Genomic DNA, 26,579 nt, shown 5'->3' with positions numbered 1-26,579 from the left:
TCCAAAACATATGTTTTGCCTATGTATTTTAATTATGTCTTCATTTTTAATATTTGAACAATTATCTGTTTTGGGTTGCAACTAAATTGTGTCTCTGCTCCATTTTGAAGAACTTCATTGCTTACTCTGTTTATAACAAATTAACAATCAACATATGATGTAAACAGCATTGGATGTGAGGTGACAGTATATTAAAAAAAACGTATAGAACAAATTTTTTTTTTTTTTTTTTTTAAGTGCCATTTAGCAATAATAAGAAACATTTAACTAACATGACAATGAAATATTGTTGCTGTTCAAAAAAATAAAAATAAAGAATGCTGTTGTGAACAACATATAAAAGCTTGTGTATTACTAAATTTCTGCTTTATTGGCTTCCAATACAGAGATCATCTCATTTTTGTTTATCATTTCTTTAATTTTGTGGCTACTAGTGTTGGTTAGAAAATTTTTATACCATTTAGCAGAAAGCTTTGGTATCCGCTTTAGGGTTTGACGATCAATGTAGAAAAGTCCAAATTTGATCTTGTAACCAGCTACCCACTCATAGTTGTCCATCAATGACCATGCAAAATAGCCGCGAACATCGGCTCCCTTCCTACAAAATCAAATTTTGGTGAAATGGTTAATTATGCACAGGAAAAAAAAGATACATATACATATATATATATATTGCTTTTTTTTACAGGCAATCATAGCACATATATATTTCTGATATATATGTAGAAGTGGTTAATAAGAGAGACTAGTATTGAACCATGCTAAATAAGAAGCAGAAAAAGAAATTCATGAATGGTTCCAAGGCTTTGTTGAGTGAAGAGAGTAATGTGTGACCTTATTGCCCTGGCCAACGAAGCGAGGTACCCTTTGTGAAATTCAATTCGCTTGACATCGTGGAGTTGATCATTCACCTGTTCATCCTGTTGCTGCGGTGGACAATATCCTGGAATGAATGCAGATGACAGCAGATTTTCAAAGTTTAGAACAAAATCGATCGACATAAGTTTTACATGTAACTAACTGAACATTGTTTCTAGTGGTTTAGTTTTTATAATCTCTCTTAAAAGCCATTCAGTCCTCTCCTTATGGTAAAACTCAAATGTACTTTTTTTTTTACTTGTATTCCACTAAGATGCAGAGGTACATGTGCCATTTACTCACCATTTTCACCCACGAACATAGGCATATTATGGTATCTTTCCTTAAGATAGTCAATGACCTCCTCCATGCCTCTTGGAACTATGAAAAATCTGGACATCCCTGTCTATTTGAAACAAGAAAGTGCCGTATATATACTTCAGTGGGAAAAAACTAGATTGCAAGACAATTTTATACTAAGCCGGTATTCATTTTTTGATTTTTTCGTACCGGTTGTCCAATTGGAACACCATCACGCTCCACAGAAAGGTTGACAAAGCCTCGTATTGCACGATCTTCACCTAGAGTGCAACTAGAATGGGTGCAGTCCTTGGCATAGAAGGTTGAATAATGGTTAAGGCCAATGAAGTCTATACTGCCTTTGACATATTTAGCTTCCTCCGGTGAGAAACTGGGTAATTCTTTCCCAAGATAATGGCGCATTTCTGGCGGGTAATCTCCGAATACTAGGGGATCGAAAGTCCTATAAAGTAAGAGATAAATCATGTCATATTCTGATAGCAGCTTGTAACATTTTTAAGGGTAAGAAGACTTCAATTCACGATGTGTAAAATAATGTGAACGTTTAAATCTTATTAATTGAAAATGAGGCACAATCTTGTTATTTAAATATATAATCACATGGTATCTAGGACATTGATTCTACAGATGACATTAATGAACTTCTGCTGTGCTATTCTTGAACCAACTAAATTCAATTAGGAAAACCAGAATTGTGTTCGAACTAGATGCGAACCATTGGGAAAGTAGTTACATATGTTGGTCAAAGTGGATTTATTGATTCCTTGTTAATACATGGTTAATTCCGTTGTAATAGAAGTAATACAAATTCCAATTTAACAGTGTTACTTTAGTTTTTCTTGCAGTAATTTTCATATTTTTTTAGAGGGAAACTACAAGAAGTTTTTCATTTTAAATAACCAAATACTTTCAAAATATGGGAATTCAGATTATTCAGACTCGTGACCTTTGAAAAACGGAATCATTAATTGAGGCCAAATTTTTAGGTAGACAGATATTTTTTGTATGCAAATAACTAACCCAAACACTTTGTCAATTAAGGTGTAAAAAAAAAAACGTGAATAATCAAAGAATTTTGAATAATGAAAACTTTCCACAAGTAAAAAGGATTAAACCTTTATTCTATCTTCGCAAACCAAACTACAACTCTGTTTAAAGGCTGTTACTCTATACTGATTCTGCCTATACTTAATGCTCGAGCCTGGAAGGGAAGACTTAGCGTTGCACAAAGTGACTGCTCTAGAACTCAGACCGGAGTTCTCACAAATAAATCTAGCCTTCAACAAATCCAAGTTCTCACTCTTGTCCTTGCCCATTATTTTTCACAAACTAACGTGCTCTCTTTAGTGTCATTGACGTCCTTTAAATTATTTTATTGATTACTGAATAAGATATATATTTTTCATTTGATTAATTATATTAATGAAAAATTATATTTTGGTGACCAAAATTAAACATAATTGCTCTATTAATGACCTTAAAATCAAGAAAATGTGAATAGTAACCAATGCTAAAACTTAATTGATATTAAGTGACCATTTGATAGTTTATTATCTAAATAACCTTCTTATAATATATTATTATGTAAGGGGACAAATTTACCCTCTACATTAACCTAAATAAACATTTAATTAAATTGACTAACAAAAGACAACATATTATTAGGGTGAGTCTCTGAAGAGAAGACCAAGATGGGAAAGAGGTGAGTCTTTGAAGAGAAGACCAAGATGGGAGAGAACTAAGAACAAATGTTCTACATTGTTTTCTTCAAGTATCTAAGAGGTAGGACGAGAAAGTTGTAAATTTTATTCTTATTCATTATTTTCAAGGTATAGTTATTATACTTTACAAGTTGATTTGTTTGAAAGATCTTCCTTAAGATATAAGATTGTAATTTTTAGGAATTTTTTAATACTACTGAGTTATAGTTTAAGAAATAATGACCATTGTTGATTAATTTCAAAATTTTGCTAACTGTTTATGGGTATTTCAAAAGTATGCATATATATATATATATATATCAATGATTTGCAAATATGAAGTTGTCATATGAGTTGTTATTGAGATTGCTTGGACTTTGGAACATTTCGCATATACAATTATACTCTTGTTTTTGAAAGTGAATAGATTACTTTAGACATTGTTATTAGTTCATGTCTCAAAATTAGATTACTTTGTAATGCACTTCATCTATTTGTTAAAATGCTAGAAAAATTATTTCTTATTAAAAAACAAATGTTCATATAAATATTTTATAAAGGGCATTTTGGGATGAAACTTGTTTTATTGATTTGCCACTTTAAATGTTGTTGCTTTCATGGTGGAGAGCCTTGAAAAATAGATAAAGGGTGTAAAAGAGATAATGTTGATAAAGAAATCTAAATTTTTTAAATTGGTAAATTGCAAACTAAAAAGGAAAAAAAAAAAAAAAAAACACTGGATGAGAGAAAGAGAGAGTGGGATGATGAATTCAATGAGTTATTATTTGTATTGAATGGTAATTTTGTCATTTAAAATGTTTATCAAACCTGTAAGTGTTTTTGACCAAATTATCCTCAAATGGTCACTCAAGATCAATTAAGTTTCAATATTGTTCACTATTCACATTTTCTTGACTTTAAAATCACTGTAGAGCAATTATATTTAATTTTGATTACCAAAATATAATTTTCCCATAACTTATAAGATGGACAAATCTTTAACATATAACAAGAATCTTTTTGCGGTATTTCAAAAATTTTATTAACAAACAGGCAAATGTGCATGAGTCCAAGGTGCCAACCTGGTTGGTATAATTTAAGTGAATTCTTACTGCTATCCTTCTGTCCAAGTTGCGTTCTTTACTTTAAAATATTCCATAAGCATCTTTTAAATCCAAAAGCCTAATCATCACTCTAAACTATCTTTGTTCTGTTTCTTAATTTATATTATCATTGAAGATACTGTATATAACTCATTGAATAAATCTTTATCAATCAAATAATTTAAAATGAAAAAAATAGCAAAATAAATTTTCCACGTGTTTCATGCAGAGAAATCATCCTTGTCACTTTGTCAGCTTTCCACCTATTATTGGTATGGATATTGGAATATATTTTTAAAAAAATTCTGAAGGCTTTTTCAATGGTCGAAACATTTCAGATCTACCGTAGCTCTTAATCATGATATTGATTTTTCTCTGAAAAATGTGAGTGACTTACCAAGCCAGATTGAAAGCCAAGGCCCTACTTGCAGCATCACGATCAAGTTCATCATCGGTCAGTGGTTCGTACATGAATGCGCTTACAACAATTCCCATACACCCACCTTGTTTTAGCTGCATTAGCAACAATTAATTTCAAAAGTTTCAAATTCAATCATAATTTTGATTTTGACACAAATTAAGCAAAATGCTTCATAACTTAAAAGACTATATGATTACCAGAAACTGCTCACGATATAGCTTGGTAGTCTTGGCATGAGCCAATAACATGTTGTGCATTGCAATGAGAGGCTCCAAGTCTGAATTACCAACAGAACAATTGCCAAAAGGCGGGGAACAACGCGCCGGTGGATAGTGTCCTCTTATGTAAGCCATATCAGCAAACAGGTTTGGCTCATTGATTGTGGCCCAGTACTTCACTCGATCACCAAAGCTCTTAAAACATGTTTCAGCAAAATATACAAAATCTTCCCTACACATACACAAACATGATCATGAATTACGTATGGAAATTTTCTAAGTAAAAGATAACTAATCATATGGAGTTCACAATGCAGTGGGGTCAAATTCTATGGTTCGTGAAAACGTAAAAGTTTAAGCAAACGCGCACACACCCACAAAAAAACATAAAGACACTCTGAATTAAACATGTACAGAAGAATGAGAAAATTAGGCATACTGCATTAGAGGACTAAGCCAACCCCCATATCTGTCTTCAAGTTCTTGTGGGTAATCATGATGGTGTATGGTCACAAATGGCTCAATTCCTGCATATAATCTCTACAATGTCATATATATTTGTTTGTATAATTAGAGTCGGATTAATATAAAAACATTTTAGCAATAGTACCTCTAAGCAAGAGATTATCTATAATGTTGTTATAGAACATGACCCCAGCTGGATTAACCTCACCAAATATCCCTCCTAATACAATGCAAGAAGATCATTAATCAAGTAATTAAGTAAAACCAATTAATTACTCTTATATCAAATAAAACATACTAGGTAGAATTCTAGTCCATGATATTGAGAATCGGTAAGCGTTCACCCCAAGAGAATGCATCAATTCAATGTCTTCCTGAGAAAATCAAACAAGATTGAACAATTATATATATATATATTTGTTACCTATGTTAAAGAAAGAAAGTGTTCGATCATGACAAATTAATGTAAAATTATTACCAAGTAGCGATGGTAATGATCATTGGCTATATCACCATTTTCTGCATTCTTTATGTCTCCTGGATTGGTAGAATTTGGAAGCAAGTAGTTAAAATCCCAGAAAATTATGATTATATATTTTATTGGGAAAATAAAATAAAATAGCATTTCACCTTGGATATGATTAAAAACATCCCAGTTACTAAGACTCTTGCCATCTTCAAGATATGCTCCTTCGATCTGCAATATAAGCATGAATAGTTAATTCCAAAAGAATACTCAGTGTGAGAGAGATATTTACGAGAAAGAAAAAGAAAAGAAAAGAAATACTTGATATGCAGAAGTGGCTGTTCCAAAGAGAAACCCATCTGGGAAATGTGATCTTTTGATATCTTCTTCTTCTTCTTCATTAATGGAGATTTTTTCTAAGAAAGACTCTGCAGACGAGGAAAACACAAATAGGAGAAAGCAGAGGTAGAAGAAGTGGGTAGTGTTGACTTTCATCTTCTGCTAGTTGTGACTTGATCGATTAAGCAGATTTTTAAAACATTTGGTAGTGTTGTGGGCTCGGTTAGAGAAAAGGAGTGAGCAGTGTGGGGACCTGAAATAATAATTGTGTGATTAATATGGACGGTTGGGGGTAAAATTTGGGTCCCCTATAGATATTATTATATTATATTTGATACAATTAAAGTGGAATTAACACTTGATGGGGTCATATCCCGCTCAAATGGATCTGTACAGCTCTTTTCTCCACTTGTCTGTGACTCTGTGGTTACTTCAACCACGTTTTTCTTCTCCACAAAACATTTTTTGGCTTGTATATAATTTTGTAGAGTAATAATAATTTCTTGCTCATTGTGAGTAAGAAATTCTTTTTTCTCATCAAACGTATTGATTGTTATATATGATTTAAGCGTAAAAAAAAAAGATAAATTTAAAAACTATATAACAATTATATTTAACGATTGCTATAATTAGTGTGAATAAATTATTCATTAATAAGAAATTTTTTTATTTTTTTTTAGAGAATGTGTATCGGTCTAACAACACACGCACCATTTAAATCAGGAATCTCAATTTCGAACCACACTCCTAACTTGAATGATGCGTGTATTGTAAGGTCGATACACATGTTTTAAGAAAAAAAATAATTAAGCAAGAGGTCAATTATATTATTATGTAGTTTTTTTTTTTTTTTTTTTCTTCGGTAGACTTAACTAATGTCACCCCATTTTGACAGTTAGATTGAATCGGATTATGATCACCATGATCGGATTTTTTTTCTTTCTTTATATTCGCATCTTAATATTTGAACATATTGCGGTAGAAAGATAAAAAAAATTCGTAAAAAATGTCATTTGGAAAACTTTACGAGTTCTCTGTCTTTTTGCCATGACCTTTTTGTGAGGGTTCTTTATTATAATAATTATTACGAGAGGTGATATCTAAATACAAAATGTGATAGAAATGAACAAGTGCCTTAGCTTGAGAGAGGTGTGATGAAGTCCAAGAGTTCCCCTGGGCACGTGCATGAAGGGATCCTTTTATAGTCTCAGCCATTCGCCTTGGACCATCGAGCTAGAGTATCCATCATGATCCTACCGGGTCTAATAGGGTCATTTTGGTCTTTTAACTCAAAACATCCTCTCAAAAAGGCTACCATAACGTGATTATCAACCTTACAGTGGTGAGCCACGTGAATTTATCATCCTCTTGCTTGAGCAGGATAGGCGAACGTGGGTTGTGGGACCCTTTGGCCAATCTGTGACGCTCCAAGGAGGCTCAAGTACCTTCGTGTTAGTGTTGTTATCGAGACATAAGGTAACACTCAAGGTTGACCTGCCATATGGACTTTGGGCTCGAGATAGGCTGCGAGCATTCTTTAGGGGCTCAGCTTGACGGGAATCATGGGTGTGCCATGTGGATTTGTGGGATACATCCCCTGCACGTGTTAAAAAAAGAAAAAACAAGAAAAAGAAAAAGTGGTGTTATCTTATCCAATCTAACTGTCAACCCCAATGTGATTGTGTAACCACAGAGACTGGGTAAAAACATGAAGCCCAAATATTGTTCTCCCGCTAGAATGGGCTATTGAATCCAACATTTCGTGGTCCTGGACTTTATCGGAAGATGACATGTATCAAATTTGCTAACATGTTGGACAGGACCGATATATTTTGTCTACATTTTTTTTTGTAATTTATATTTTGTCTACATGTTTCCTTGAAAGTTGAGGAAGGTAACTGATTTCAATGTTGTGACTCATGAGTCCAATGTCATTGATTTCATCTTCTCTAGTTTGGTTGCTTAGAAAATGAAAGTAATTCTTACAAAAAATTAAAAATAAAAATAAAAACGTTTATGTCAACTGAAATAATTTTTAATTATTTTTAAAGGTTAAGAGCAGAAAACTCCCCTGTAATATTAAGTTATGTGCACAATAAATCTCTCTTTTTTGAAAAGGTGCAATTCAGTCCATAATATTCAAAAAAATATGCAAATAAACCCTTCTGACCATCTTTTGCCTCATAGAACACCACCCCTCTCTCTCTCTCTCCATCCACAACTGCTTCTTTTCCTTTTTATTTTTTTGTTCCATTAGTGAGATTGATGTTGACAAATATTTTACAAAAGGTTATATGCATAACCCTCCTATTTATTCGAGTTTGGGACCAACTGTGTAAAAAGAAAAAAACCTTAAATAATTTGTATTTTGTTGCTTCCTGAGATTTGGTAGGCATATTAAATCAAGTTAATGGTTATATGTATGTTAGCTTTTGTTAATTTTCCAAGGGTAAATTATATGTAATTTAATTATTTCTTTTGCCAAGTGGAATTAGATTAATCTTAAGCTGCATTAAAAACATCTTCTCGTTCTCTTCGCTCATCATAGAATTACGTTGTTGTAAAGCTAAATATTCACATTGGAAATCCATAGTTAAAAAACTAATGTGACCACAAAGTACATGTTTCTTTTAATTAAATTGTCTTAATTCATGTTTAAAAAGCACCTTATAACTATTTTCTAATCACGTTCACAATATTAAAAGTCTTAATCCGAAATTAGCAAATAAGATTTTGTAACTTGATGGCATCTTTAATACTAATTCAGTAGATATCACATGTTGCTAGATTGTATGTGTAGTGTTTACTTACAAACGGGTGACAAAAACCGTTAAACTAAAATAATATAAAAAAATTAGTGAAAAATTCGAGAAAGGAATGAAAGTACAAATATTTCTACAAGAACAACGTACTCGTATTAGATACGTATTAAATATCGATACTTGTAGTTTCGTGTTTGATACTTCTTCAACGTTTTCATATTTTTTAAATATATATATATTTTTTATTTTTAACACGTATCCGATACTTCGACTATGTATTTGATACTTCTCAAATATTTCATAACACATTATAAAAAGTTTTAAGCATTAAAATGTAACTTATATATATATATATATATATATATAATTGATGAGAAAATTTCAAAATTTATTAAGTGATGACTATAGATGCTTGTTATATTAATGATTGCATTTAGATTCATAATATTTTTAAAAAATTGAATAAAAATTATTATTTTTAAAAAATATATAGGTTTTTTTAACTTTACAAAATATATAATTTTCTTCGTCCCAAACAAACAAACAAACAAATTGCAAGTATTTATAAAAACACGAGGTTTATTTTATTTTTGTCCCAAAAAAATAAATTTATGCACAAATTGGACAAAATAGTCATTCTACATGGCTTGTATTTATACCTATTAATTTATTCAAATGAAAGTATTGTCGTCATTTTAAGTCTCTGGAGGTTATTTGCACCAAATCGATAATATATGGGTATTTTACACTATACATAGACTATTTTGCACTATATCAATAGTAAATGAGATTTTTTGCACTTAACCCTATTTTTAATAAGCAAATATAACCCTTTGACAAAATTAGACTCAAATGATTGCTAAAGAGCAATTTTGTGTCAAGACTATTAATCTTTTTATAACTTTAAGTTCACTTTAAAGTAATTTTATTTTAATTAATTTTGATCATTAAAATTTAATTATTCTTTTATTATATTACTTTACCTTTTTAAAAAAAAAAAAAAAAATTCTTATTCTTACTCTTACAACAAATTAAACTCGCACCACACTCACAATACTTTCAGAACTTGACTCTACAGTCTACATTCTACTTTAAAAAGTGATGAAATGTTACTGAGCCTTCATTTAGATTGAGTGATTTGAAGGGGTTTAAAAAGAAAAGAAAAAAAAGAATAATAGAAATCGTGTTTGAATAGTTTTTAGTGAAGAGAAAGTAAAGGATTAAAAGTAGCTATTCCTCCAAATCTCTTATATACTATCCTTCCAAAAATGAAAAGATTTAGCGGGAAACAATAATGAGTAAGTAGTATTTTCATAATTTCAAAATTACCCTTTTATAACATTTGACTCCCATCTTATAACATTTTATAAAAATGTTATAATAGTAATTTAGTTCTTTTCATTTATTTTCTTTACTTTCATCTATCTTTTTCAAATAAAAATATTATCATAAATTTATTATTATTATTTATTTTCTCTTATAACTAATGCTATCTTTTATTATTATTATTATTATTATTATTATTATTATTTTCTCTCATATGCAAACGAAGCCCAAGTTACAAAGCCTTAGTTTATTCAATTCTCGTTTCTAAATCATTTTAAAAGTTAATAACAATATACAGTAATATGCTAATAAGAAATTCAAATGTGATGGAAGCCTATGCTATCAAATTATTACCAATAACTAATTTTTTTTTTGGTTGACATATTGCATAATTGATTCTAATAATTCCTTTTTTTATTTTCTTTTATTTTATTTTTTTAAGAAACAAAAACAATTTGTTCCAGTCACAGGACAAAACCAAATCACATCAGATTATTGGTTTGGCCGATTTCATGTGAGTTGAGGGTGCAATTCTTGTTTATAAAATCAATTTAAAACATAATAATAATATAATAATATGCTAACAAGAAATTAAAATGTGATGCAAGTCTATGCTAAGTTGCTAACAAATTATTACCGATCACTAAAATAAAATAAAAATATATACGTATAGAGATCACAATTTGGTTCCCATTTATTTATTTATGTTTTTTTTTTTTTTAATTGATTTTATCGGTTCCATTTTCTTCACAGCACATAACAAAATCACACAGATTGAAAACATATACTAATATTTTCTATTTTCTATTTTTATTTTTATGTTTTTGCCCAATTTCAAGTATATGAAAGACTCTGGAGTGTATAGTAGAAGTCTTCTATCATTTTGCTAAAAGAAACGAATACAAACGGTCGATAGGATTCAAATCCTGTGATTTAACGCAAGTATATGCAAGTCATAATTTTTTGAGCAGCTTAGATTTAACGGACTGTGAGAATACCTAATCGAAAGACCACAGATTGAGATATTAGAACTAGCTAGCAAAACCCTAGCAGCGACCTCCTCCTCCAGCTGTCGCTGCTCGCCACCGCCTTTGAATCTAGGGTTTAATTAATCAGGTTTCTTAAATTATACTAAGCGCATAACTGACCGACTACGAGTTCTACAATAGAGGCTCAGCTTCACGGCGATCTTAGTGAACAATACTGGTCGGCGAATCATCAATTTGTGTCAGGTATGATCGGTACCAATACCAATCACATATCTCCTTTTCAGTTACGGATTTTGAATTCTGATGGCTGCTATTAATTTTATTATTTCTTTGTCCTTATTTGTATTTATGTATGTATGCAAATGGGATTGGCGTAATCTGACTCCCCGTTTGGTTGCTGAGAAGACTGAGATAAACAAAAAGAAAATGAGATTAGAATAATATTGTTTTCTGTTAGTTTCTAGTTAAGAGAAATGTGAAACAATCACCTCAAGGAATTGTCTTCCTCTGGTTTACAGTCTAATTACCATTTCTAATTCTGCTTTCCCACAATACTGTCTTAAGCTTTACCAACTTTATTGTTTCTTGGGGTAAAATCACCATTTCAAAATTTCTTATTTCACACGGATATGGGGTAACTTCAGGGGGTGTTTTAATTTTAGTGGGGGGTTTCTTGCACCGATTTGATAGTAGAGGGGGTTTTAATTACCCCTTGTTTCTTTATATTAGTTTTTGTGGATCTTGTGATCATGATGGTGAAAAGGGTAATGGATGGGGAAGATATCGTAAATCCTTAACGGGTTTTCGACAGATCTGAGTGTAGTAGAGTATCAGGGACTCCCCCATTGCCATAGCTAATTTTAATATTTATCAAAGATGAAATTTGAGGAAATATAAATTCTGTGTTAGTTTCAATACAAAGAGCTAATGTTTCCATTTAGGTTGTTGGGATCTTTTCAATTTTCTTCAGATTCTTTTATATCCTTCTAAAATTTATATCCTCCCATTTTTGGTCCACTGTCGTCAGGGAATGGTTCGCATGTCAGTTGTCATGACATTAAAAAGTGCCCGATTACTCAATTTTAGAGGAAGAAATAAGGGTACTAATCAAAGTTTGAGGAAAAAATTAGGAATGATGTTTATTAGTGATGAAATTAGAGAAAGTGAACTTAGGTGGTATGGACATACACAAAAACGACCTATAGTTGTGACGGTATAAAGATGCAGATTAATTTGTATAAAAGGTGGGAGACAAAAAATTAACATGGGATGAAATTATTGGAAATGATTTTAAAAAGTTAAATATTATAGGATAGATGATTTGTAATAATAATATTAAAAATTCATGTGGCTAAATTTGTATAAAAGTTGGGAGACAAAAAAATCATCATGGGATGAAATTATTGGAAATGATTTTTAAAAGTTACATATTATAGGATGGATGATTTGTAATAATAATAATAATTCATGTGGCTAAATTTGTATAAAAGCTGGGAGACAGAAAAATCAACATGGGATGAAATTATTGGAAATGATTTTTAAAAGTTAAATATTATAGGATAGATGACTTGTAATAATAATAATAATAATTTATGTGGCAATCCCATATTCATATGGGATTAAGACAAGGATGATGATTATTTTCTATATATAATTTTTTCAACACCAGATTTGCTTTTCCTTTCATGTGATGGCTACTATGTACACTTATGTTGAATATGCTTATATGAAATTTTTCTTAAATCCATTTGTATATTGTTATACTTTATCTTTTTGTGTTGCGTAAGTCATCTCAACAGGGGGATTGTTGGCTTCCCCTGTTGGCACGGGGGTAGCATAGGGAGGACTAACTTCCTCCACCCGTTGGTGCTGTATGGACAGCATTGTGAAGCTCCTCATTTTTGCTGGCCACTTAATGTGGGGTTCTGCATTGCCCTTTAAAAGATTACATCGCGCATTTTCTAACTGCAATTGCTTTATAGGAGAGTTGGTAAGCAACCGATTCTAACACATCTTACTCGATCCAAGTATATTAAGTACCATTTCTGTTTAGTTGTCACTTCCACGCTTCAATTCCTCATGCAGCTCTATATTATTTTGAAGTTGCTGTCTTAGATTAGTGAGTTTGTACTTGTGAATTCAATCTTTACAAATCTTAGTGTGCCTGCATGTTTTATTGAGTGCCCTGATCTAATTATTTAATATTTATACTTGGATTTAGAGGAGGAGCTTACAGAGCAAATTCAAGTTTATGGAATTCATGTTTTTGTTCTACTCATACCAGGTTAGCTTCTATAATGGGAAAGAAGAAAAAAGAGGAGGCTAGTACTGCCATGAAGGTTAAGACAAGTAGTAAAGATGCCCTTAAGGATCAGAAGAAAGAGAAACTTTCAGTCTCGCCCATGCTTGCTAGCATGGATCAGAAACCTGATAAACCCAAGAAAGGATCCTCCTCCTTGAGCTCTGCATCTGGTAAGCCAAAGGCAAAAGCAGCTCCAAAAACTCCATCTTTCACTGATGGAATTGATCTCCCCCCATCTGATGATGATGATGGATGCTTCTGAAGAACAACAAGAAGAGATGTCCTAACCAGCAACAGAAGCCGGACTTAAGGTCACTTGAGATCTCCGTAACTGGCAGAGTCGAAGAATCGCAAAAAGAAAGACTTGCTTGCTGCCCATGGTGCTGCGCAGGCTAAGCAGGAGGTTCTCAAGGATGACCATGACGCTTTCATTGTAGTTGTTGGTAGTCGGGCTGCTGTCCTTGATGGTGAAGATGAAGCTGATGCTAAATGTCAAGGATATAACAATAGATAATTTCTCTGTCAGCTCATGGAAAGGAACTCTTGAAGAATGCATCTTTAAAGATATCTCATGGCAAGAGGTATGGTTTGGTTGGGCCCAATGGTATGGGCAAGTCTACACTGTTGAAGCTCCTTGCATGGAGGAAGATTCCAGTGCCTAGGAATATCGATGTGCTTTTAGTTGAACAAGAGGTAGTTGGTGATGATAAATCTGCCCTTAAAGCAGTTGTTTCAGATAATGATGAACTTGTAAAACTCTGACTGGAGGTTTCATCTTATGTGCTGGGGGCTGTTAACACGGATGATGATTGTGATGGGGATGATGCAGGAGAGAAGCTTGCTGAATTGTATGAGAGATTGCAGGTGATGGGATCAGATGCTGCCGAGGCTCAGGCATCGAAAATTCTTGCTGGGTTGGGATTCACCAAGGATATGCAAAGCCGCACAGCTAGGTTATTTAGTGGTGGCTGAGGATGAGAATATAATTGGCTAGGGCTTTTTGTGCAGCCAACCATACACCTCCATGACCTGAAACTCCACTTTTACCGTGGGAATTTTTATGATTTTGATAATTGGTATGAGCAGCGTCGCAAAGAAATGAACAAGAATTTTGAGATCTATGACAAGCAGATGAAAGCTGCCAAGAGGACGGGAATGGGTTCAGAAAAGGGCAAGGATTGAGCCAAGTTTGCAGCGGCCAAGGAAGCATCAGAAAACAAGGCAAAGGGCAAGGTTGATGGGGATGAGAGCCAACCAGAGGCTCCAAAGAAGTGCAAAGACTACAGTGTGGAATTCCACTTCCCTGAACGTATAGATCTTACACCACTCATTTTGCAACTCAGAAGTCAGCTTCAGTTATCCAACCGAGATGATTTCACATTGTCTAATGTTGATGTGGGTATTGATATGGGGTCTCGTGTTGCCGTTGTTGGTCCAAATGGAGCTGGAAAATCTACTCTTCACAATCTTCTTGCTGGTGATTTGGTTCCAACTGAGGGTGAAGTACGCAGTAGTCAGAACTTAAGGATTGGAAGGTACTCACAGCACTTTGTGGACCTTTTAACAATGGAAGAAACACCGGTTCACTATCGTCTTCGTCTTCATCCAGAGCAAGTAGGAGGATGTCCGTGCAAAACTTGGGAAATTTGGAGTCCCATGCCATAACCACCTCACACCGATTGTAAAATTAGCAAGAGGGCAAGAAAGCCCGGGTTGTTTTCACTTCAATTTCCATTTCAAAGCCACACATTCTGCCATTGGATGAGCCAACAAATCATTTGGACATGCAAAGCATTGATGCCCTTGCTTATGCACTGGATTAATTCACTGGTGGATTTGTCCTGGTTTGTCAGTTGTCACTGCTATTGGGTTGCACGGGTCTCGTGGATTAGTCGGGTAAAACTCCGGACACTTGGTTATCGGGAAAAAAAAAAAAAAGGTGTAGGAAATAAAATTTCACTGGTTCCGTACCTTGTATACATTTTTTAAATATCCTGCACTTCCTTTTCTTACTTGGGGTTCCGGACTAAACTGCTGTTTCTAGTGCACAAAATATAAGCATTTTTTTTTTTTTTTTGGGTCTGGCAAGGACCTCTCACAATGTTCTTGGAAGACTTGGAACTCTCTATTTTTCAAAACACTTTGAAAGAAGTTAATATTATTAGGTCACATTGACAATTATAAAATATTTGCATGATTAAAAATAGAGATTAAGTAAATGTTAGCCATTTTGCTTTTGCTTTTCTCTGAAGAGGTCACCCTCTGGATAATTGATTCATTGAATTGAGAAAAATCTCGAAATTTGTGAATGTAAAACAAAATTTGATAAAATTCTTTAATGTTATAGTTCTTAAAAAGAGTCCAAAGGGGAGTTCTTGATGATATTCATTTTTCTAACATAGCAAGTTCTAAAAAATTGAATTTAAATTTCAACTTACCGTGCATGGTAAGGTTAAAAATGAACTTTATACCATGTTCATCCTTTCAAAGACAACTAACAAGTAACGACCTCTTTAATACCAACTGTTTCACAAATCAAGAAAAGGACAAATTCACCAACACAACTAATGTTATATTTGGTTGGAGGGAAGGATTGAGGAGGGATGGATAAAAGGGGGGATGAATTAACTTTTTCATGTTTGGTTGGAGGGAAGGGAAAAGCGGGAAGAAGAGGAGAATATAAAAATTTGGATTAGATATAAAATTTTTAAATACTGAGATCATATTAGTAAAAAGAATATAAAAACTCTGTTTCCCTTCCAATCAAAAAAAAAAAAATGTGTTACCCCATCCATTAATTTTACTATCCATTCTATTCAACCAAACAAAAAGTGAGAAAGACACCTTCCCTTCCTTAGGGATGATGCCTCATCCATCCCTTCCCCTATCCCTTCTATCTATTTTTCTATCCTTCCAACCAAACGAAGCATAAAAGATTTTTGGTTAATATGGACCATCTCATCATTAAATTTTTAAAAGCTAAACACAATGGGGCCATGTTATCAAATACAAATCTTAGCTTCAGTGGATTAACATGCCTTCACAAGCCGGTCCTGCATTTTAATCTCTGTTCCTCTTAGTTAGCAAGTTTAATTTATCTACTTTCAATGAGACTAATGTAAACCAAATAAATAAGCCTAAGCCATTTGTCATGCCTCGCCCATTTGCAGGAAGTTTGCGTCACATAGAAACACACACTAGGAAGGATTTTTCTTGGTGTCAGCATGGCCGGGCCGGCCCTAAGTTTTTCAAAATTTTAAGAGGTTTTAAGCGAACTTTCAAATGTAAGGTCTTTATACATAAGGTTTTACCCGCGTAAAAAATTTGTATGAGTGCGAAAATTTTAATTAAAATCAGACGATAAGCACCAGGGGCAACTCGAAATAATTTTGTCCTGAGGCAAAAAATAAAAAGTAGTCTTTTAATAATATATTAATATTAAATAATATTTATTTAAAATCATCCTTTTGTGAAATGCAAAATTCCTAATTAGATTGGTATTTAAGTTTGGTTAAAATATACAAATATATTAAATATATATATACAAATTTTTAATAACAAAAGTTAAGTCAACTTAAAAAATAATTAAAAAAAAAAAAAACCAACAATAGAACCTGATTTAGAAAACTCTCAATGGAATAATAATAGGTTTAAATTGAGAGTAATGAGAATTGAAAGGAAGGGAGGAGAAAGATAAGTATAAACTTGCAATGACAGAGGAGAGACTTATTGAGAGATGAGAGAAAGTATAAGACGAATAAGAATAAATAAATAAAAGATAAAAGTTAGAAAAGAGTATGAAAAGTTTCACCACTTTTTCAAACTACAGTTAAATACATATTCAATATTTGCTGCTGGTACAACTTACCATAAAAGAAAAAATTTTAGTGTTAGTTGTAAAAAATGCGAATGAGTGTCATTAAAGGATATAAATTTTTGGAAAAATGTGAATTACGAGTAAGAGAAAAAATAAAATTTTATTTTAGGATATAAAATTTTTGAGGGATTAAATTTCTATATTAATTATATTTTAATAATATTAAGAAATAATTATAATATAACTTATATGAAAAATTTTAAAATTTTTAGGCCTTTTCAAATTCAAGGCCCCAGGCGATTTGGGTCGCTCGCCAATGCCTAGGAATGGCCCTGAGCATGGCATGAGTAAATTTATATAGGGTTTTGGAGAGGGTAATGGAAATTCTAGAATTTTGAAGAGTTTGTAAAAGTTATAAATTTAAAAAGATTTTCATAGAGAGTTTGTAGATAGAGTTTGTAAGTATATAAATATTTACGTAGAGAATTTTAGTTAGTACATTTTAACCATTTAATGTAATACAACATATTCGTCCATTAAAGAGAAGATGGTTTATATATAGGAAGGAGAGTAAGGGATTTGGATTCTCTAAGTTAAATCTTATCTAAATTATTCTAAGTTGATTTTTCTATTGATTGATACGTGATCACTCCCTCTCTCTCCTCTTGGAAATTTAAACTACAATCCCAAGAAAAGGGCCGCGAATAGCTAACACTTGTGACCGAAATCGTTCTCAAACTGTACAGGTGCCCTCTTCATCCTTGTCGCATGCATATCTATCATTTATTAGCTACATTAACCTATGCACATTTTACTAAGATATTAAAACTGCATATATGCAAACATAGAGAAGAGAAGCAGCGAATAAAGTGATACATCAGAGAAAGTAATAGATCTGTATTATCATCTCTCATTGCATATTGCTTTTGGAGAGACATAAAACAGAGCTAGGGTTTGAGTGGTGGAGGAGAAAGGAAGAATCATGCAACAAGAGATGACCGACTTAGAGGTGCAAACTCAGACAACACAAGAAGATCACTCCACTATTTTGAAGAAAGCTAATAATCCTGTTACTTTGAAGGTACATCATAATAATAATCACTAACCTAGCTTGTATGCATTTTCTTTATTCGTCTGTTTGTGGGATAAATATGAATGAGAATTGTATAAAACAGAGGATCAGAATCGGTAAAAAAACACCCATATTACAAAGCAAGGAGAGCAACCTCTAAAACTAGAAGCAACTCCAATCCGAAAACAACGGCCTACAAAATAAATAAATAACTCAATACTACCTAACACAGCAAACAAAACTAGAGAAGCAAAGTCGAACAAAGAAACTACATAACAATCTCAGCAATTTATTTAAAAGACCACTGCATTCATGTGCTTTTATTTTATTTTGGATAGGTAACTATTCACACACATTTCACAAATTGTTTACTGAGTTCGAACCCTCACCTTCCCTATGAAAGAGGAGAGGTTATAGCATTGTACTAATGACACCCATTAGTACATGTGCAACGTCTTATTGATCAAAAATCCATATACTCTGCTGCTTATTCTTCACATACGATTTTAGCTTGTGCAAGAAAATTCTAGCATTTTTACTTGTTAGAGTAAACCAAATAAGTTGTTCAACATCATTGAAATATTCTAATATATAAGGATCCATTAATTTTATCTGATTAATACAGTATATTAGACTAATAGTTTGATCAAATTCACAGTTTGAGGATGTTGTTTACAAGATTAAAACCAAGAAAGGAGGAATCCTAAAGAAGAACTCAAAAAGTGAAGAGAAAACAATCTTGAAGGGAATCACAGGCATGGTCCTTCCTGGTGAAATGTTGGCCATGCTAGGCCCTTCTGGCAGTGGCAAAACAACTCTCCTCACTGCATTGGGAGGCCGACTTGGGGGTCGAATTGGTGGAAGCATTACTTACAATGGCAAGCCCTTTTCAAATATAATGAAGCGAAACACCGGATTTGTGACTCAAGATGATGTTCTGTATCCTCACCTAACTGTGACTGAGACATTAGTATTCACTGCTCTTCTAAGATTACCCAACAGTCTCACCGAAGAAGAGAAGGTCATTCATGCAGAGTCTGTGATAACTCAACTTGGGTTGAACAAGTGCAAGAACAGCGTCATAGGAGGGCCATTACTAAGAGGTGTCTCTGGGGGTGAGCGAAAAAGGGTTAGTATAGGCCAAGAGATGCTCATAAATCCAAGTCTGTTGTTTTTGGATGAACCAACATCAGGCCTTGACTCAACAACGGCTCAACGGATTGTAGCAACACTGTGGGAGCTAGCCAATGGAGGAAGAACGGTTGTGATGACTATACACCAGCCTTCGAGTAGACTATTTTACATGTTTCACAAGGTTTTGTTGTTATCAGAAGGCAATCTTTTGTATATAGGGAAGGGAGCAGAGACAATGGATTACTTCGCTGGTATAGGATATGCCCCATCAGTTGCCATGAATCCTTCTGATTTCTTGTTAGATCTTTCGAATGGTATGTGAACCACAATGTGTTATTTTATATAAGATTTGCTAATTATGTTAGATTGTTGCTTAATTTGTTGGACTTCGTGATCACTGTGACTATGTTATTTTCTGGAATTTGTGTGAGAACATCTAAAATTGCACTTAGACTGACTTTTTACTCTTGCTTCCGTCTGAATAAACATTAGTAGATTAGAAAATTCCTACAGTTTTGAAAATGTACCATTTATATTATAAGGTTACTTCTCCCATTGATCAGGATATATAGTTACAGACACATATACATGGATATACATTTATTATGTTGAATTCTGAAAGATCACATTATGTTAGATTTGGATTCTATGTGAGAGCTTCTCATAATGTGCTTGTTGGGACACAAGCTGTCAATAGTCAAGTAACCTTTTTTTTGTTTTTTTACCCCTACAATTTTTGTGAATGATCTAGTAGTTGAAAATCTTGTGACATACATAGTTGCTGAAGATATATATATATTTTTAGGTGTTTCATCAGATGATTCAAATGAGGATCAAGCTGTGATTAAGCAGACTTTGATTTCTGCGTTTAGAACAAAACTTTGTGACAGATTGAAGGCGGAGCTTCATGAAATTCACAGAAATGTTCATGAAGGTTTAGAAGACAAGCAGATTGCACGGTGGACGACAACATGGTGGCAACAGTTTTCAGTGTTGTTGAGAAGAGGGGTGAAAGAAAGGAAGCATGAGTCCTTCTCTGGCCTCAAGATTGCACAGGTCCTTGTTGTTGCTTTCCTTTCAGGATTACTATGGTGGCAATCTGATATTGCTCACTTACAAGAACAGGTAATAGATATTTCTTAGCTCTTTCTCTCTTTAAGTAATAATGTCTTTTCTCACATTTCTTGATAGATTGCTAAAATCATATCTATGGTGACGAAAACAAAAAAGAAGGAAAAATTTTAGTATTCAGTTGTGGCTTATCTAGCTTGGGAGAGTGTCATTAATATATAAATGATAAATGATAAAGAAGAAGAGAAGAAGAAGATAATTGAACAGAAGTTGAATTTGACAATGATTGGAGTGCTTAAAATGATCTACAGCAAACCATGAATAATCTTCATTTTAGTTGTCGTGAACAGACGGGATTGGGTTATATTGATCATGCCATTTAAAAGTTGAGATAGGATTGAAGCCTTTTCAATCATTATAACAACTTGAAATGAAAGCTTATAAATATTTTATCACATCCTTAGCAACTTGAAATACTGTTCAGCTTATAGATACATTCATGTGGTTTACTAGTTGAGATGGGAATTAAACCTTTTAAATCATTAAATCAACTTGAAATAAAAGCTTGACAATTATCATATCCTTATTTTTGGCTATCCATGCAGATGGGGCTTCTCTTCTTCTACTCGGGATTTTGGGGCTTTTTCCCTCTGTTGGAAGCCATTTTCACTTTCCCCCAAGAACGCATGATGCTCGAAAAGGAAAGATCTTCAGGCATGTATAGGCTGTCATCATTTTTTATGGCGAGGACGGTTGCTGACTTACCTATGGAGCTTGTCCTTCCCACCATTTTCGTGATCATAACATATTGGATGGCAGGGCTCAAAGCCACAGCTGGGAACTTCTTTGAAACCTTATTTGTGCTCCTAATTAGTGTGTTAGCATCTCAAGGCCTCGGACTTGCTATTGGTGCTCTGGTAATGGACCAAAAATCTGCCGCTATACTTGGATCAGTGATCATGCTTTCATTTACTCTAGCGAGTGGGTACTATGTTCAGCATGTCCCTTCCTTCATAGCTTGGATTAAGTACCTCTCTATCAGTCAATATACATATAAGCTGTTGTTGGGGTCGCAGTACAAGCCCAGCAACACGTACCCTTGTGCTACCAGTACTGGCATTTGCTTGGTTGAGGAGTTTCCATCTGTGAAGCTTGTTGGTCTTGGTGGGAAAGGCATCTCTGTGGTTGCTTTGGCTGTAATGGTTATAGGTTACAGGCTCATTGCTTATGTTGGCCTAATGAGGATTGGAAGGACAAGCAAGTAGGTAGATTCAGATAAAGACTAAGTAAAGATGATGAAGTTTTGGTTTGATTACAATTTGTGAAATTTAAGGTAAACCCATGTTTATGTAAGTATATGTACCTTTTGTTTATGTTTCAGGACATTCTCTAGATCCATTTTGCCGGTTGTATTATCTTCTTCTTTTTTCTCTCTGTTTTTTTTTGTTTTTTTTTTTTTTTTTGACATGAGCATAGCTAATCAAGCATAAATAATGGGACCTTCAAGCATATCATTTAAATCAATAATATGCTCCAAGTTTTTGCAATGCCTCCTTTCATTTGAGAGGAACACAGACACACACACACACATATCTGAGTCTGCTTGGGAATACAATGTATTGAAATTGAGCCTATTTTGTTTCTGATGTCATTTTTATAATTTTATTGGTTTTCTCATCTGAATTATTGATAGATTGGATTTCAAGAAATGACATGGTTTTTTTTTTTTTTTTTGATAAAATCTCTAAGCTACACAATGAATTTTTTCATGTTATTTTTGAAGAGTGTATCTCTTGAATATCACCCAATCTATTACAGATTTTATATGGTATAATTTCTTTTAACAATTTTGTGAAAATGTGGTTAGGGTAGGATGAACTGCTTGTTACTCCAGTAACTAAAACTACATGAGAATTCCTAGCCCTAATCAGTGAATGTTGTGGAAACTACAGAACGCGCTGTTCTGTTCTGGTGGACACCTTTCCAGTCTTTTTGGCCGTTTAGCAGTGAACAAAAGTTGGTGGATGACTTGGTGTAATAAATATTTGGGCAAGCCACTCTTTGGTCACTTGATTGTGGCAGGCCAAAGACATCCAATCCAAAGTATCTGTAATGTTTTAAGGTTTTATATATATATATGTTAAAGTTATTAGATTTTTTTAAAAAAGTCAGTGGGCCCAAACAATATTTTAAACATCACAAAAGGGCTCAATGGCCATTGACCAGGTTGTCTTTTCTCTCTCTGCGTATCTCTCTCTCTCGTCCAGTCCAATAGCTTCATTTTTTTTTTTTTTTACAATTTCAAGGCTTGACCTTCCTCACACCAATTGGAATTTGGTAGAATCTTGTAAAGCAAAGTCGGAGAGTACGGCGAGATTTACGCGTGGGTACCAACAATTTCAGCTTTAGTGCTCTCTAGGGATTTCGAATTTGAGACCCATTTTGGGACTTTTTCTTTCATTTGAAGTAGGGGATTTCTAAGGCATAAATTCTTTGGTTTATGTGAATTACTTCTCAATTCTTGTTGAATATCATGTTTAATTTGTAGCACTTTATGAAATATAAAATTTCAATGTTGTAGGTGATATGTATGCGTTGGATTTTGTAGATTTTATGTAAAGAAGCATGCCTAAGTAATTGATTCCATGTTTTATATGCCTAATGTACCGAATACTTGTTACTAGAAAGCATGATATGATTTATATTAGAATTTATTTATTTATTTATTTTTGTGTTAAGCATGCTATGTGATTAAGGTTTGAATATGATACATGAGAATGTATAATTGACACGGTATCGAAAGACATGATTTTTCCTCATTTCACGGCATTGTAATACATGGAGCATTCTTGCATCCATCGGGAAGAGAAAAGGAAAAAAAAAATGTTTTCAAAACAAATGAAATAAATTTTTTGGGAAAGTATTTCTAAAAGTATTTGCGAAAACCGGACGCCTAGGAGGCGTCTAGTGGTCCGTGATATTAGTGTAATCTAGAAGGGAGTGTGGTTGAGCTAACTAGACCGGATGCGACGCCTTGGAGGTGTCATGTGGTCGTGGATAGTTAGTCAATCCCCTTATTTGTTGTTGTGGTTGAGAATATGTATTCCCCATGGTATGGCCCCATTTCTTTTTACGTTTTTCTTATGTGGATTCACGGGGTCATAAGAAGTGCGTCTTAGACACTTTCTATTAAGCTTATGCTCACTCCATTATTTTTAACATTTTTCAGGACACGGAAAAGAGGCGGCAGACGACGATCTACAACAGGTTTAGACGAGCTTGGAGACTTAGTTTATTTTTCTATCTTTTGTATTAGAACTCTCATATTTTGTAAATGTAATCTTAATTATTTTGAGAAACTTTAGTTTAATTGGTACACTGTTGTAAGCTATGAACTTTTAAATTCTAGCTACATTTTATGGACTGTAACTTGATGTAACTAAGGTGTGTTTCTTGTTTGGATAAAATGGTGGAAGGGGATTTTTGATACGTATGCAATCATTTTGGAAATGTGATATAATAAATGTATTATGCGTTAGGACATGATATGTTATTTTTAAGGCCCAGTGAGGCTATTGCATTTTTTTTTTTTTTTTTTTTTTTTGTATTTCAACAGGTTGTAGAGGGACTTTTTCTGCGGAGGTCATGCCAAAATTTTATATATTTTATTATTATTATTTTGGTATCTTTTTGGGTCGTTATAAATTTGGTATCAGAGCCATGGTTCGAATACCATTAGGACGATGGGAAGAGGCCTACCTAGGATTGCATGGGGAGTTGAGTTATTTGTTTACTTGCTTAATTGTTTACGTGATTGCTTGCTTATATGCTTATGTATTAAGGTGTTTAATTATTTGAAAGGCATGTTTAATTATTTAACTGCTTATACGACTACGTGCTAAGTGCTTAGTGTTGTTATATATTATTAGCATGATCATGTTTATCATTAATTGGGTATTCTGGGAGTATGGAAGGTGTTTATGTGTCTCCATTCTTGTCAAGTTATTCGTGTGAGGACTTTGTTCTCGTGCGTATTTTAGTGTTATCGTTTTTGATCCATTTCCTTTTTCTTATAGCGTCATGCCACCACGAAGACATCCCGGAGAAAGTTCTAACTCCAATCCCGTGAGAAAGGATCAGGAGCAAGTTGAGGAAGATATCTTGTTACGTGATTTGGTCCCACCAAGAGGAGGGGGACAAACGAGGGGGACCGTTGACCCACCTTTTCAGATAAATGAGGAGCAGTTGAGGTTGGTCGTTCAGGCAGCTCTTTTTAATGCATTTTGACCGGCAGGTACGTTATCGTCACAGTTTGTGCCACCACTACCACCACCTCCAAAAACAAGTGAGACAGATGATACTCTTTATTACGTTGCTAAGTTTGTGAAGTTGATGCCGACTTTGTTTGAGGGCGGTCCAAATCCGCTTATTGAAGATAATTTCATGGATAGGGTGGAGAAGCATATTAATGCCATGAATTTGGCAACAGACAAGTTAAAGATCACATTGGTGACTTACAATTTTGTTGGTGATGCTGAGATATGTGGAAGACCGTTTCACACACGCACGATTTGGATACTATGACATATGATACTTTTAAGAAGTTGTACTATGAGAAGTACTTTCCGGCACCTAAGCGGAGAGAACTAAAGAAGGAGTTTGATGGATTGAAGCAAGGAAACATAACAGTTACAGAGTATGAAAACAAGTTTACATAGCTTTTGAGGTTTACATCAGGGATTGCTAATGATGAAGAAGAAAAGATAGAGAAATTTGTTAATGGCCTTGATCTTACCATTAGGCCGATTGTAGCTGCCTCAAAACTGACAGAGTATGCAAAAGTAGTGCGAAAAGCCTTAATGGTTGAAGCTGAGAGCAAAGACAACAAGGCTATCAGGGAGTCCTACAAGCACAACAGGGTTATGAGTGCTTTCTCCAAAGATCAATCAAGTAAGAAGCAGAAGTATGAGCAGTCAGGGTTCAGGGAACAACAGTCAGTCAGATCTGCACCCACAGCTTCAGTGTCCATGGGGTCTTCTAGACCGAATGTTACTTGTTTTAGATACGGACAACTGGGACATTACAAGTCCCAATGCACCTAGGCTCAGGTAGCTCAAGTGATTTGTTTCAAGTGTGGGCAGTCAGGGCATCATAAGTCCCAGTGTACTCAATTCAGGTGGCATCTGGTGGATGTTTCGGGTGTGGCCAGTTGGGCCATAGGGTGAAAAATTGTCCACAGCGGGGCAGTAGTTTGGGCAGAAGTGGAGGTTCACAACAGAGGAAAATGTAGTCTGCCACCGTTCAGTCGAGGTTTCGACTGCTACCACCACCTCAGCCATCTCAGCCCAAAGTTCTCGACCGGGTAAGGGAGCTTGTAACGACCCGCTCCACCACATGGTATGATATTGTCCGCTTTGGGTCTGAGCCCGCACGGTTTTGCTCTTGGGCTTCACCCCAAAAGCCTCATACCAATTGGAGGTGACACACTTACATATAAGTACTTCACCTTTCCTCTACCCAGGCGATGTGGGACTGTGCGCCCGTAGCTCGCCAGTGTGGTAGCCTGACAGTGTCTCTCGCACCCGCCCACAGCACACCCGCCCACAAGGTCATCACAATCCACCCCCCTTGGTGGCCCGACGTCCCCGTCGGCACACTTCCGGCTGGGTCAGGCTCTGATACCATTTGTAACGACCCACTCCACCACATGGTATGATATTGTCCGTTTTGCCTGAGCCCACACGGTTTTGCTCTTAGGCTTTACCCCAAAAGGCCTCATACCAATTGGAGGTGACACACTTACATATAAGTACTTCACCTTTCCTCTACCCAGGCGATGTGGGACTGTGCACCCGTAGCTCGCCAGTGTGGTAGCCTGACAGTGTCTCTCGCACCCGCCCACGGCACACCCGCCCACAGGGTCATCACAATACACCCCCCTTGGAGGCCCGACGTCCCCGTCGGCACACTTCCGGCTGGGTCAGGCTCTGATACCATTTGTAACGACCCACTCCACCACATGGTATGATATTGTCCGCTTTGCCTGAGCCCGCACGGTTTTGCTCTTGGGCTTTACCCCAAAAGGCCTCATACCAATTGGACCCAGGCGATGTGGGACTGTGCACCCGTAGCTCGCCAGTGTGGTAGCCTGACAGTGTGCCGTGGGCGGGTGCGAGAGACACTGTCAGGCTACCACACTGGCGAGCTACGGGTGC

General features: G+C 34.6%; 2 protein-coding genes and 1 pseudogene across 2 annotated transcripts; 2 read left to right on the top strand and 1 right to left on the bottom strand.

Moving 5' to 3' along the window:
* Window positions 1–205: 205 nt before the first annotated feature.
* On the bottom strand, window positions 206–6,081 carry LOC132308531 (beta-glucosidase 18-like). The gene is made up of 12 exons (XM_059806635.1): window positions 5,874–6,081; window positions 5,717–5,783; window positions 5,565–5,623; window positions 5,385–5,460; window positions 5,232–5,306; window positions 5,061–5,148; window positions 4,601–4,853; window positions 4,380–4,495; window positions 1,369–1,621; window positions 1,162–1,264; window positions 835–943; window positions 206–598 (listed from the first exon to the last, which is right to left on the bottom strand). Exons 1-12 carry the CDS (start codon window positions 6,045–6,047, stop codon window positions 355–357), a joined length of 1,617 nt encoding a protein of 538 aa, XP_059662618.1. The 5' UTR covers window positions 6,048–6,081; the 3' UTR covers window positions 206–354.
* A 4,726-nt stretch (window positions 6,082–10,807) lies between these two features.
* Window positions 10,808–15,456, top strand: LOC132308529 (ABC transporter F family member 4-like; annotated as a pseudogene).
* Window positions 15,457–18,069: 2,613 nt separating this feature from the next.
* LOC132310478 (ABC transporter G family member 9-like) lies at window positions 18,070–22,230 on the top strand. Its single transcript, XM_059808649.1, has 4 exons — window positions 18,070–18,168; window positions 18,818–19,607; window positions 20,099–20,418; window positions 20,970–22,230. Exons 1-4 carry the CDS (start codon window positions 18,070–18,072, stop codon window positions 21,627–21,629), a joined length of 1,869 nt encoding a protein of 622 aa, XP_059664632.1. The 3' UTR covers window positions 21,630–22,230.
* The last annotated feature ends 4,349 nt before the right edge of the window (window positions 22,231–26,579 follow it).

Source organism: Cornus florida, unplaced genomic scaffold, assembly GCF_030987335.1.
Source record: "Cornus florida cultivar Cherokee Brave unplaced genomic scaffold, ASM3098733v1 CherokeeBrave_3.0.0_Hap2_Chr05, whole genome shotgun sequence".
Lineage (NCBI taxonomy): Eukaryota > Viridiplantae > Streptophyta > Magnoliopsida > Cornales > Cornaceae > Cornus > Cornus florida.
Note: the sequence above shows the minus strand (reverse complement) of the source record. Positions and strands in the feature narration are given on the sequence as shown.

Bases quoted from the DNA above. Each gene is read 5' to 3' on its own strand.
- LOC132308531 (XM_059806635.1), bottom strand. From the start codon at position 6,047: ATGAAAGTCAACACTACCCACTTCTTCTACCTCTGCTTTCTCCTATTT. The intron at 5,624-5,716 runs GTGAAATGCTAT...CTACCAATCCAG, and splicing joins TGTTTTTAATCATATCCAAG to GAGACATAAAGAATGCAGAA. The intron at 5,307-5,384 runs GTATGTTTTATT...GCATTGTATTAG, and splicing joins ATGGACTAGAATTCTACCTA to GAGGGATATTTGGTGAGGTT.
- LOC132310478 (XM_059808649.1), top strand. From the start codon at position 18,070: ATGCAACAAGAGATGACCGACTTAGAGGTGCAAACTCAGACAACACAA. The intron at 19,608-20,098 runs GTATGTGAACCA...ATATATTTTTAG, and splicing joins CTTGTTAGATCTTTCGAATG to GTGTTTCATCAGATGATTCA. The intron at 20,419-20,969 runs GTAATAGATATT...CTATCCATGCAG, and splicing joins TTGCTCACTTACAAGAACAG to ATGGGGCTTCTCTTCTTCTA.